The 13,535-nt window shown below is 40.5% G+C and overlaps 1 protein-coding gene across 1 annotated transcript; it reads right to left on the bottom strand.

Annotated features, from left to right (window-relative positions):
* Window positions 1–5,105: 5,105 nt before the first annotated feature.
* LOC122979305 (E3 SUMO-protein ligase CBX4-like) lies at window positions 5,106–13,097 on the bottom strand. Its single transcript, XM_044346659.1, has 5 exons — window positions 12,372–13,097; window positions 12,127–12,170; window positions 11,455–11,520; window positions 9,142–9,208; window positions 5,106–7,861 (listed from the first exon to the last, which is right to left on the bottom strand). Exons 1-5 carry the CDS (start codon window positions 12,438–12,440, stop codon window positions 6,389–6,391), a joined length of 1,719 nt encoding a protein of 572 aa, XP_044202594.1. The 5' UTR covers window positions 12,441–13,097; the 3' UTR covers window positions 5,106–6,388.
* Window positions 13,098–13,535: the final 438 nt, after the last annotated feature.

Genomic DNA, 13,535 nt, shown 5'->3' with positions numbered 1-13,535 from the left:
AATCTGTACAGGCTTCCATTAGGCCTGCCAATCAGTATGGCCAAAAAAAAAAAAAAGAGCCAAAAAAAAAAAACAAAAAAAAACCAAAAAAAAAAAACAGAGTGAGGAAAAGTGAAAAGAAAATATCACTGCTCTCTTGTTTTCACATTCGCATTTAGTTAAACAACCCAACAAAAATATTTAACAAAATCCGACATCATAATCCTTTTAATGTGGACTTTAGCGCTGAGTCACCATGACGTGGTTTCGTCTCATGAATCAGCTCTCTGTTTCGCTCAGTGTGTGATATACAGCCTGATATATCGGTGTAATGCTTAGAAAGAGAGAAGAAAAAAATAAAATAAAAAGTGAAAATAGATCTGTGGCTTCGCAGCTTGTATAACAGCTGTATACAGGCGGGATAATAAAGTAGGCCTGTATCTAAATAATAAATTATAAAGCCGAATCCTAATAATAATGATGATGGTGATGATGATGATGATGATGACGATGATGATGACGATGATGTCGGTGACACTTCGGATATAGGCTAATTTAAATAGATGACTTAACTAGTCTATTTAATAAAATTGGAGAGTTACGGGTCAATAGAGGTCAGTTACTTTTTTCTATCTAAATAATTATGCAAGGCCTAAAAAAAAAGAAACATTGGACTCTTTATTGTCTGAGTTGATAAAAATAATACTGTTAAACCTTTATACTTCATGTATTCATTCCTTATCTTAATCTTAACTGATAAGTGAAATGAGCACGAAATAATAAAAAGTCTCATAATGCGAATTAGAATTCAAGTGAAGATGTATTATTGATAAAAAAAGATCTGCTCACTGCTGCAATAATCAACTATTAGTTGAACAGATAATAGCTGCTTTAATTAAACGATTCTATAGGCTCCTGTTTTCCTGTACAGACCAATTTAGTCTTAAATAGCTTGACACTATGCGACATGTCCAACTGAAGATTTCAATGCATTTAAATGCAGGAGACTGTAAAGCCTAATCAGAGTATCACTAATGTAAAAGAATGCATAAACAATTTATTTGAGTTATGGCCGATATTTGAAACCTATCAATTTTAAATTATTTGTTTATTTTTTAATGAAACAAACCGGCTAATAATTTTATTTTGTTTTTGCTTGTGACGAAGATCATGGATGTTAACACGCATTTCAGCAGAACCCATAAAACGATCCTCATAATGAATGAGAAAGTCCTCAGACAGATGACGCTGACAGCTCAACTCTCATAAACTTATGGACTCACATCCATTATATATATTTTATTGAATGGAACGCATGAAAATCTGTTTAAAGTCCATGACAATTCACATTAAGGGGTAATTCAGGGTCAGTTATTTATTACACACAGACCACTAACATCTTTTCATCGTGTCTAATCCAATTAACATCATAAACTTCGTCGTCAGGGACTTATACAGCATGATTCAGTGTCTGCAGACCGTCCTGAATGTTCTCAAAACTTTTCATTTAGACGCGACTAAATGAAGAGGAATTTACTGTTATTTGTTTGAACATTCGTTCCTAATGAAGACAGGTCGGTCCAGTCTCCTGCAGGCTGATATGACAATTGTTTTCAGACAGTAAAGCGTTGGTTTAAGATCAATCACTAAGCAGACTGTATCTCAGCCATCACATTCTTCGCTAATTTGTTTCATGCCTTCAAAATGGAAACATTTGCCAAACAAGGCAGACTATTTTCATCAGCCAGAGCTGAAAATATACCTAGAAAAAAAACCTCGAAATCAATTTTTACCAAACATTTTATTTTTGGTGGCTATCCGCAATTTATAAAATGAAAATGTGAGATGTGTGAAAATGTAAAGATATGCTACCACAAGAAAATGGTTTGTGTTGATATCACAGTCTTTTCAGGTGAGCATCGATGCGTCTGGAAGCCAGTGGGTAATTATTTCTTAAGGAACCTATTTGTCTGCATTCATAATTTTTTTAAAATAATTTTGTATTTATATGGTTGCCCTTCTTTTCTGTCGTATGGTGAGCATAAACAGTAAGCATAGGCAGAAGGAGAAGATGGGCGCACCTCAGACTCTGGATGCGATTGGTCTCGGCGCGCCTGCAGTGCAGCAGTGCTGCCGCCGTTAAAACACCATTGGTTGGCTTGTATCCGGGCAAGACGCGGGTTCCCGGTGTGCGCAGGAACTGGAAACCCGGCCACACTACAAAGGCGCAGTAATATGGAAAGAAGCAGTAATATGGAAAGAGAAAGAGAAAGAGAGTATATGAACCAGTTTATCTCATAAAGCCGATTAGATCGGACTGTTTTGATAAAGAAGGGGAAATTAAGAATCACACAGTTCAGGTGTGGCGATGGGGAGATACGTCACCACTGACCGAAATGACCAATGGCAAAATTAAATGGTCATTTCACATTTTCTCTCTAACCACACCAGAGATCATTTGAATTTTTCTCAGTTACTTATAGGCCATATGCAGCTAATGGAAATGTGAGGCGAGGCAGTTTCACTGGTCTCATGTCATACTCACTAGTATTCAGTATGCATGCAGTCTTGATTCATTTAGTTTTATTTCCCAGATTCTCTTTCTGTCGAGCAAATTAAAATTTCCATGTAGGCCTACCAGCCGTCAAACGACTCCAAGCGCATCAGAAACGTATATCTACGTATATGATGTACAGACTGACTGTTGAAATGAATGGACACATGAGTGAATTCCAGCGCGCGCGTGCGCTCGGGTGCACGCTTTCAGATTTATTTTGCCCGCGTGCCAAGCACAAATCTCCAATTAACCACACACTGAAAAACACTAGATGACTGGTTGATTGGATGAGTATACAGGCCAAATTTAAACACGAAATTCACTAGAATCGTTACTGTTGATGAGTCACAGTGAGGTCAGTCTGTATGCATCAGTCACCGCTGAGTCATTTCTTGTTTGTCTCTCGCTAAATTGGATAAAGCTGGAAGACCAGTTACAGTTAGTCACTGTACATTACGGTCAGGCATTATGAGCGCGCTCTCACGCGCAACAACTTATTAACGAAAATACATATGGGGATAGATTTTAAATGAAGATTTTCTACCTCTCCCATCGTGGACCTACACGGTGGTTTTATGATAGAGATCCAGAAATCTTTTTCTTTTACAAAATGAATTAATTTTCAGAAAATAAAGGAGGTCTATAGTTCACTAGGTTCTATATTGTGCTAACTAGGTTCACAATTTATTTGAAGTATAATTGTGTTCAGTTTCTGACAGTTATATAATAACATAAAAGACTGCATGTGTGAATATGCTGTAGGCCTATAGGCGTCATTTACATGCGGTGACTCGGTTCAGAGGACTGTGGCGCTTCACTTTCTATTTCTGTGCATCTGTGTATGAAGAAATCTGTGGGCCTACTCAAGACTCTTGTGACTCTGTGGAGTAGTTAGTTAATGTTTTACATTATGTCCCTGTCAAGTTTTCCAAAAAGTTTCCCTGAATATATCTGGGATTGTGGAAATCATCAGGTGCGGGTTAATTGTTTAAAAGACATTCACAGGCCTGAGTCAGTCATGCAGCACAAATTCAACATGAGCTGACAGATAAGAGGAAGATGAAAAGAGGGTGTAACATCAAGACATGCCATTGCACCTTTCTTTACACTTCTCGTTTTATTAATCCAAAAACATTACAGGCTTGTTCTTGCAGTTACACCTACATACCTGCAAACAAGCCATAAAATATGCTACTCTGAGGAAATCGTTTCGCCTTCAGTCCAGCGGGGGATTTCCAGCTGTAGCCTCTTAGTTGAAACATTGTTGTAATTATTTTCGGGCTGCAGCAGCGGCGAGGCGTTTTAGAGAGACTCGATAGAAAAGTGGATGGAGCAGAGAGAGAGAGGACAGCCATTTTCTCTGTCGTTCCTCACATTAACGCGCACAGAAAGCAGTTTTATTGGCGGGCTGCAGCAGAGGAAATGGTCGAGAGCTGCCGTCTCTGTCATTTCGCACCGCGTGTGACGACAGCTCAGCGTCGCAACACGCTCGTGTCAATTATATGTCCGTGTAAAAGATAACAGGCAGGGGTTGGGTTCAAATTACAGCAAACAAGATGAGTGTTTGGAGAGGTTTACTGGTTCGCCAGCGGATCGAGCTCCTCTGCACATCTTTGCTTTAAAGCGCCTTTCAGTTATTCAGAGGAACAGCAGCTGGCTGTCTCTCTATAAGAACGTCTGAAATGTAAAATAGGAAACACCGCCACAGCCTCGGAAACATGATGCAAAATCATACGTGATGCCATTTAAGCTGAACCTGCGAGAAACCCCTCGCCTCCCTCAGTGCCTCTCAGCATGTCAGGAGGATTTATTCGAGAGCACATCTGATAGGTTCAGGTCAAAGTTGTGTAAAAATGATGAGCCTTACACTAATATCCTCTTTAAGACACATTTAAGTGTTGGTTGGACTATAACGCAATGTCGCTCACAGTAGGTGGATTTTTGTCGATATCCAATTAGCAATTAAGAACAATTATTAGACAATCATCCAGAGATGTTCAAGTTTTTCTTGAATTATAATATACATATTTATTTAAGTTATATAATACAGGCCTGTGATGATAATTATAACACACTGTAAGTTTCATACATGTAACTGCAAATCTTCTCCTGCAACATTTTATGGAATAAATGCAATTTATAGGTACATTTGAAGTAATGAGGAGTCATTGCTTTACATATATGCAGCCATAGGCGAGGCGTGACCAAATAGTTGGTCCGGGCAGCCTGCAGGGTTAGATGATGCCCATCTGAAAATAAACTCACAGGCTCTGTAATAATCCTCACGGCCCGCAGCCTACACACACACACACATACAGGGCCACAAATAGACCCATGCACAGATTTAGCAACTTCTGAGGTAACATCAGTCATTTAAGCGTATTATAGCAGCCGCCCTCTCCTTTTAAAATCCTCAATTCTCCGTGAGAAACCGAGATCACATGTGATGTAGGACACCAGCCACGAGGTTTCTTTTCAGGACAGCAACAAAGGCTGGTAGGCTAGTGTATAAGAGAGATAAGATAATGTATAAAAGTATAGCAAGAAAGACATCACACACAAGTCCAAATACCACTTGCAAACAATTTTATTATTGCAAAATGTATCATAGGAAGCCTTCACTTAGTCTGCACACAAAACATCAAAAGTGCATCTGATCAATGTTCTCACAGTTCAATGCACCTCTGGATTTTCAGACCACACAGTGCTGGAAGGGATATTTAAACAAACAAACAAAAAAAAAGACACACAAGGAGGCATGGATGTATAACCCAAGGGGAGCAGATCTGATCATGATAGGAACATGTGCTTTTACAATCCTTTAAAGTGATAGAAAACTCTGTGCAGCCCACACAGAGCATGTCAGGGCGCCAGAGGCAGGAATATGAAAAGCTGAATCATGGAGCACCCAGCTGGTGGTACTAATCTGTTGGATTACACAGCTCAACTGGCAGTGTTAACACAGGTTTGTGACTGATAGAATTCAAATGAACAAAAGTTCTTGTGAGCTGTTTGCAGTCACTGAACAGCTGCAAAACATGAAATAAATATGGTGAAATGGTTGTATGTCTAACGTCGTAATGGAAGTGACTTGTGCTCAGTATCAGATCTCCAGATGCATGACTCAAAAACACTTTGAACAGAGACCAAATAATAGGAGCATATATCAAACATTAACCATTAATATTCTTTCTTTTAAAAAAACATCCTCCTCTTCAACAATGCAAATTACATTTATTGACAGAAAGGCGCTTATTTTTTCTTTATCTGCTTGTTTAAGCATGCCTAATGGCATAATCTGTCCAAGCAGCATGCATCCTTGTTTAAATCTGTCCATCTGTTCACACACACACACACTCATTCACACACTCGCACACACACACACGCAGACAGACACAGTGTAATTTACCAATATTCAATATAATTTTTCTTCCTTACAAAATTCTCCATATAGCCCACATTTAACATTATCTGAGAATGTAGACAGTTGAGTGTATAAATCAAATTACATCCATAGAAAAGTGAAGAGTATTTACAAGTAGGTAAGTAATTAGGTAAGTGCATCTTCAATTAAACTTCCGGCATTTATTTCATCTAATTTTGCTTTTTAAACTAAGTTTGAAATAGCTGCAATTAGATACTGCATGTGATAAAATCTCCAGAAATTACAACAGGTAGAGCTTAGAAGAAGAAATATGCAAATAATGCAATAAAAGATCCAAATATGCTTTTTTCTCCTAAACTATACAAAAGAAAACAACATCAAGGGTTCGTTTGTACATTCAAGCATCTGAAAATACAAATATATTTCATGTACATTTGTACAGTTACACAGTTGGTACACAGTTACAGTTAAACTGTCACATATTCCTTAAATGTGACTGTGAGGCAGTTCGTAGTAATGTCTGTAATGACTATATTTCCAAGGAAAGGTTGGAAAGAAGGAAATGACTCTTCTTTTCTTTTTTCGTGGTCAGAAACAGACAGTGACTCGATTTTCTCCTCATCAACAGTTTTTTGTGTTTCAGCCGGGGGCTGAGTTTCTGTTTGTGTGTCCATCTGTGTTTGTGTTTCAGCTTGTGTGTGTGTTTCAAGTTGTGTGAAAGTTTCAGCCTGAGTCACTGTGGAAGTTGCAGTTTTAGGCCTGGACTTCACAATTCTCAAGTCAATGGGTTCCTCTTGGTCTACATACCCACAGCCCTGCTGTCCAAGGTGACCCTGGTGAATGTTTTGGTCTATGCTGATGCTTTGGGTGGGCGAAGATACCGTGTTAGGAGCACTGACACTCCTGGAGCTCAAAAACCTCTTACTACTCCCATGCTCCTCACTGCCTGTGTCAGAGAGGTGTCGCTTTAGTCCTTGAAATCCACCTTGGCTTCCCCTTTTGTCCGTTAAGGAGGGAACTCCCCTATCCAAAGGCAAGGAGACCAGATTAGGCTTGGTTGTCAATTGTAAAGGCTGATCCGCTGGAAGCTGCCCCTGACCCCTGACCTCGACATGTTTATCCTGTTCCGTCACAGTTGGCTCCATCTTAGGGGACTGTTCCTTTTCTTTGGGGCAATCTCCTTTAAATCCAGCACTGGAAAGGGTTGGTTTGTCTTTGGGGTTTTTTGCAAATCCATTCATGAGGCCCAGCTTTTTGACGAGCTTCATCTTCTCGAGGTGGTTCTCCACACTGTTGTCTGTTCCTTGCTGTGGTTTTCCGCCAGTTTCAGATTCACCATTTTTAATCTTAGCCGCCTGCATTCCGTTTTCCATGTATTTGCTCATGACAATAACAATCCGCCCGTTCTTGTTTTTGTTTTTCACGATCTTGAGCTTGCTGCTGCTGACACCATTAGACTGCGGTGGGGCGTCCTCTTTGGGTTTTACCTTCTCCGGCTCTTTGTGCCCGTTGAGGTCTGCTGGAAGCTTCTTCAGCTCCATGGTGATATCCTTTACTTTGGTCAGGCAGCCAGAGTCCTTGTCCCGGATCCATTTTTGCTGCAGCACAGGGGGAAGGTTGTACCCCTTGTTGGACAGCTCCGGAGCCTTGACCTCTCTGGGCTTAGCAAACATGGGCTCGTGCACCTTAAGACCCGGCTGGTAGTGGTGGTGCTTCTTGCTGTTGAGCTGATAGTAGAACTTCTTGCCGTTGGCCTGCTGCTCAGCCTCGCGCTCCCTGCACAGCGGCTGGTACTGGTGGTGCTTCTTGCTGTTCAGCTGGTACTGCTGGCTCTGGGGACGGAGCATCTGAATGGGGTTGGTCTTCTGACAGCTGTCGTCGTCCAGAGATGCCTCATGAAGGTCAGCTAGAATACTGGATCTCCGGGCAAAAGAAGGGACCTGTGAAACCAGATGATCATTAGTGTTTTAGAAAAGCACAAAAATATATATATCTCAATGAATATTACATGAAGAATTAGGGTATTTCTTCTGCTTTTACATGACTATCCAAAATAAAGGGCATCCCTCTTTGTAGGGAATCTGATTAATGGTTCAACTGTCTACAGTATCTATACATGTGTCTATGTCAGCCTACAACAAAAAGCTATGGTTCATTTGGGGCCCATGAGCTGCACCGTGCACAACGGTGCTTGGAATGTGTGCAGGGGCTCTTCTGAGGCCCGAACCACTGCAACATTTATTTCAGGGGCCTTCGTCCATGTTCACACAGCCCTCCTACAGTTCATGAGCAGCTCTTTCAGCCACCGGCCTGGCCATTAGAATGACATTTCAAAGTGTCTCCTGTGGCTGTGACCTCAGCTTGGAGGAATGTCACTGGCTGCTTTGTGTCCCGTCATTGACTTTATCCCATGTGTTACCACAAACACCCTCCTGAGAGGGACAAAAGCAGTCCTCTGAGCGATTCCCCTGGCCTTTTGGAGTGGTGATTGATGCGCTAAATGTACGATTCACAGTCATTTAGCTACAACTGTTAAGTCAGGGAACTTGCCCCTTTAAATCTAATGCAGATATTTTGTTGCGCGTAATGTATATTCTAATTTTCAATGCTCAACACCGCAGTTAAAGGGGCATGTCACCAATTTTACCCATAAAGTTCAGTTTACTTGTCGGGGCGGGGGTGAAAACACATGTCTTCTGTCCATGTATAATGTCCAGGAAGGAGCTTTCTAAAGTCTGAGAAAATAACCCTGTTGATGTCATCAGGGTTGTCTTTGCTCGAGCTTGAAAGCTACAAATTTATAACAAAAAACCTGCATTACAAACTGGAGGTGTTCAGTTTGAAGGGTGTGGGCATTTACCAGGCAGGGAGGGACTAACAAAAGACACTTTTGAGTTGCATTATGGGAAATGTAGGATCCAGCATTTATAGAGCTTGACCCCTATTAAAGACTCAAAATCTTGGCCTCTCTTGTGGCCATTCTTTGTTAAATCTGTGTCTTGTGAGTCCCCACACTTTATGGAAGTCTAATATGAAATTGCTGGAGTAACCCTTTAAATAAGCCTTATTGTAGAAATTTCACATTGTTTTATAATACTTTTTTATAATACAGCCCATTTGTGAGGGAATCATGCATGAAAACAAATCTTAAGCATAACTGTAATTCATCATGTACATTATAGATAATCAAGCGAAGTATAAAGTATTCTTCTTTTCTTACCTGAAGCAGTAGGTGCTTGGGCTTGGGTCCTCTCTTGCGATATCCCATCAGCTGCTCTTGACGTTCCCTGTGGGAGAGGAAAACAGCAGCCAATCAGTGAAACCATCTCACAGAGATGAGTCGCTGTTGCATGGCAACACAACGTTACGGGTGTCCTCCTCAGGCTCAATTAGAAAACACTGAGCCCATGTTACAGGTTTGAGTTACACTTCCTGATGCCAAGTGCCATTTATTCAACACACATTCAAGGAGTTTTAAAAGATTTTCATTTCAATCATAATATGTATTTACCTTCTCACAGATTCCTAATCTTTCTTTACACTGTATCAAATATTTAACACCTAATTATGATCAGCCCTCACTGCAAAAAAAAGCTAAACAGTGGCATCAACTTAGGCTTGTTCCTCCCTGAATAACATTAAATATCTGATTTAACACCTTTATTTTCTATTGTGGATACAGTAGAAGATAAAGGCCAGCCCCTCTTTGACTTTCCTTAGCTTTCCTCAGTCTCTGATCAAGTCTCTCCAAGGCAGTAACTCAATACCGCAGACAGGAGTGATGTCAGTCCCCTCCCCCACCCTCCTCCCTCACATCTAATTACAATGACGACTCAGTGTATTTTCATAGCCTGGTATTCAGACGATTTGGCTCCCCGGAGAGACACGCAATTAGTTTCAATAAAATCTCTCCGCTTTAGAGAGAGAGAGGTAATTGCAAAAACAGACGCAGAGTGATGTCGATGTTTTGCTATAACGTGTGACCTGCGCCTGAGAGGTTGCTGTAAGCAAAAGCTGAGGGAGGCCAAGAGGAAAGCCAGTGACAGTTTAACACACCATGCGTTTAAAAAATTCAATTACGTTGTCCTTCACATGGAGCTGTCTGGACAGTCACTCAACAGACTATTTAGGAATTAGCCAAGCAGCTAATTTCACCATGGAGGACCACTTTGAAAACCGTGGACACAGGGCCCTTTATTAATAGGGGACAGGAGGTTATATTCTGCAGGCACCACTGATTTATAACAATTTCTACACTACTATTTAGTTCTCTGTTCACTTTAATAATTTCCCTTTTGACATTCCACTACATCAGGAACAGATTAAGAAAAGATGTGCAGCATAATTAATAGTCTCTGTCCGCTCAAAAATGTGTTTTGCTTTGTTGCTTCACTTGGATGTTTGACTTTCTCTGTTTGACACTGGAAGGCTGTTTTCACATTCATCTTTGAAAACAGATGAATGAAAATCCAAGTCACATCTACTCCTCATTGAAAAATTCAGAATCAATGAATATGTAAATTTCAAAAGTTGCTGCTGAAAACATGTTCAGATGTCCCCTGCTTCACTGAAAAGTGAGTTCTCAGTGTACAGTGCTCACTTTAAATCTGACTTTGAGATGTGTACGTACAAGATGATTTTGTGACATTACAGCTGGCTTGGAGCCAATCATTGTCTAGCGCACATACACTGAGAACTGACTTTTCAGTAAAGTAGGAGACATCTGAACATGTGTTTAGCAGCAACTTTTGAAATTTACATATTCATTGATGCTGAATTTTTCAATGAGGAGATGTGACTTGAATTTTTAATGAATTAATTGAACTTTTTTTGAGAAAAACCATTTCAGACATAAATTATTAATTGTTTTATTATTCTTCAAACATTTCTGGAGGGGGTCTTTAGGTTCGTATCTACTTAAATAATGGTGCATATGAGTAAAGTCTGAAAAAAATTAGCATTCAGCCAAAAAAAACTTTTGTTTTGGTAAATTCATTATTTTGGAAAATCAATAAACATTTGGTTTATTGGTTAAAACAATTGGTTGCCATGTTCTACTGAAGATGACACAGGTGCATCTGGTGAGTGAACGGTGGAACAGCAGGTAGCACTTAAGCATGATAACCTGATGCTGACACTCACATAACTATCAGGTAACAAAACGTAGATGTTCAACAAAGTGTCACAGCTTATTATGGTAAGCCTGACCTGAGTTTAACCCTTATCTGACCCTCTGATGACAACAGTTTTAATCCTATCCCAAACCTAACCTAGGTGCTTGATATGCACCTTTAACTGGCCCATTGTGTAGACAGTTTATTATCAACATGGGATTATCTTGATAGTGTGACATAACTACAAACACACAGAGAGTTCCCACTTAAAACATGTTGATGAGTCAGACAATCTATGTAATGTCAAGAACTGGAAATGTGGGAAATTGTGAATTGAAACCTGTTTGGTCATGGTACTGTGTGAGGTACATTATTGACCTCACCACTTGTGAGGCAGGTTTATCCAACTCTAAACTTACCTGTCTTGGAAAGCATCAAGCAGTCTTGGGTCCAGAATGTTTTCCTCTGGTTCCCATGTGTTGTATCTAATCAAAGAGAAGACAGCAAACAGTGAGGACACACAGGCCTGTCAAAAAGTGGCTGACATCAATAAGCACTGACTGAGGATAGCAGGTGATTTCTGCATCAAAACCACAAAACGTCCCTGAACTGGCCATCGCCCCAATCTTTAATTTCTACATTCTCCCATAACTCATAGGCGTGTACATGTGTAAACAACATGCTGAGACACTTGCAGTCCCTGTGGATGCACGTGTAATAAATCACGAGTAACTTTTACGCACGGCTGTAGGGGGGAGGAGGATACAATGGCTCAGCCTCCACTCAACTGTAGATATATGTGCATTTCTTAAACATAGGGTTCAGTTATAGACTTGTTTTCCTTTAATTGGCACAATGGGGATTGCATACATTGTACAATCACATTCATCATCGAGGCCAACGCGTCAGGCGGCCAAAGCAAGAACGCGCAACCGCCCATAAGCGCGGCCACGTTCACGCGGTTGCACACATTCACACACACACACACACACACACACACACACACACACGCACACACACACACACACTTCTGTTTCGAATGTTGTGTTGTCATCATCATGATTATTGTTATATTTAATAAGGTGACTTACTTGGGAGACCATCCTCGCCACTTGACCAGATACTCAACCCTCCCCTGTGAATGGACAGAAACGGGATAATCAGCGTAACGTTACTTTACGCAGCGCAATGCACTCTGCATTGCACCGTCATCTTAGAAATTATCTTGTGAGAAAAAAGCATGTATCCATCGGAATGAGAAGAAAAGCCAAAGTGAAAACACCCTCACTTCCATGTGCAATCATTAAAAATGTCCTTCAGTGCTCTTGTGACAAACCTTTCTGCTGCGCTTCTTCTCGATGCTCTCCACCGCAAAGACGTGCTCTCCCGCGGCGGGTAGCTCCATTTTCCGATATAAGAGAAGCGGCCCTCTGTTTTTCTCCCCTGCTTTTGGTTTCCGACACCTTATCTTCGCGTCCAGGCCGTTTTTTCTCGCTCCTCTGATGTGAAACACAAGAGCCCCCCTCCTCCTTCGATATTTTCACTGCGCCTCTTCCCTCGCTTTCGTCCTCTGAGAGACTCCTTCTGCAGGCGAGTTGAAGCTGCAGCTACAAAACACTTGATGCAAATAGCCGTTGGCGTGACGTCAGACGAGAGGGAGGTAATAGGGGCGGAGTTTGTTTTCTTGCTGCTTTCAAGTACTGTCGGAAAAAGTGTAATCACGACTTCGAAAGCACATGAACGTCAGCAAATAGCTACGTTGTAGGAAAAGCATGTTTTTTTTTAAAATGAAAAGTGATATATTATGGTATGATATTTATTGAGGAGTATGGAACCATAGCAACAACTTGTGGTAGCCTATAGACTATGTGAATTTTACTATTGTAGGCCATTTTATTGTTTGACCTTCTTTCTAGACTGGTTAGCCTTTTTTATTTCTATTACTATCACCTATTATTTAACCTTTAGCCAGTATCTGCATAAATAACACATTTAGCTTATTATCTTATTGAGACATCAGTTAAAGGGAACCTATTATGCTTTTTGTAGTCTTCTGTTATTTTTATACTGTTATGATGTCAGATATCTATGTTAAACATGGTCAAATTTCCAAAACTTGAGGTTAACATGTGTAGAAATCCTCCCTGCAAGTCAAAAGCCAAGGCTTCAACCTGCTCTCAACACTTTGTTTGTGGCGTTTTTTTTCTACCTTGCAGATGAGCTGATATCAGATCATTGAACATGCCCGTAAATGGCTTTCCATTCCATAACCTTGGTTGCTAAAGGTGTTGCTAAGGTTTTTCCATGTGTTGTTTGCATAATTCACTTGCGGCTCAAATGTGCATTGATGTATTTGAGAGGCTGACATTTCAAGTAAAGAACAAGAAAAAGTAGTGAAATCCTACTACTGTAGTTTGTTTCATGGTTTGTTTATGTAGTCTCCTGAGCGGCTGGAAGTCGGCCATGACAAAGTTCCCAGAGGCTAACCAATCAGAATAAA

Source organism: Thunnus albacares, chromosome 3 (assembly GCF_914725855.1).
Source record: "Thunnus albacares chromosome 3, fThuAlb1.1, whole genome shotgun sequence".
Classification (NCBI taxonomy): domain Eukaryota; kingdom Metazoa; phylum Chordata; class Actinopteri; order Scombriformes; family Scombridae; genus Thunnus; species Thunnus albacares.
Note: the sequence above shows the minus strand (reverse complement) of the source record. Positions and strands in the feature narration are given on the sequence as shown.

Excerpts from the sequence above, each read along its gene's own strand:
- LOC122979305 (XM_044346659.1), bottom strand. The coding sequence starts at position 12,440 with ATGGAGCTACCCGCCGCGGGAGAGCACGTCTTTGCGGTGGAGAGCATC. Across the intron at positions 12,171-12,371 it reads AGAAGAAGCGCAGCAGAAAG|GGGAGGGTTGAGTATCTGGT; the intron begins GTTTGTCACAAG and ends GTCCATTCACAG. Across the intron at positions 9,209-11,454 it reads CTTGATGCTTTCCAAGACAG|GGAACGTCAAGAGCAGCTGA; the intron begins GTAAGTTTAGAG and ends CCTCTCCCACAG.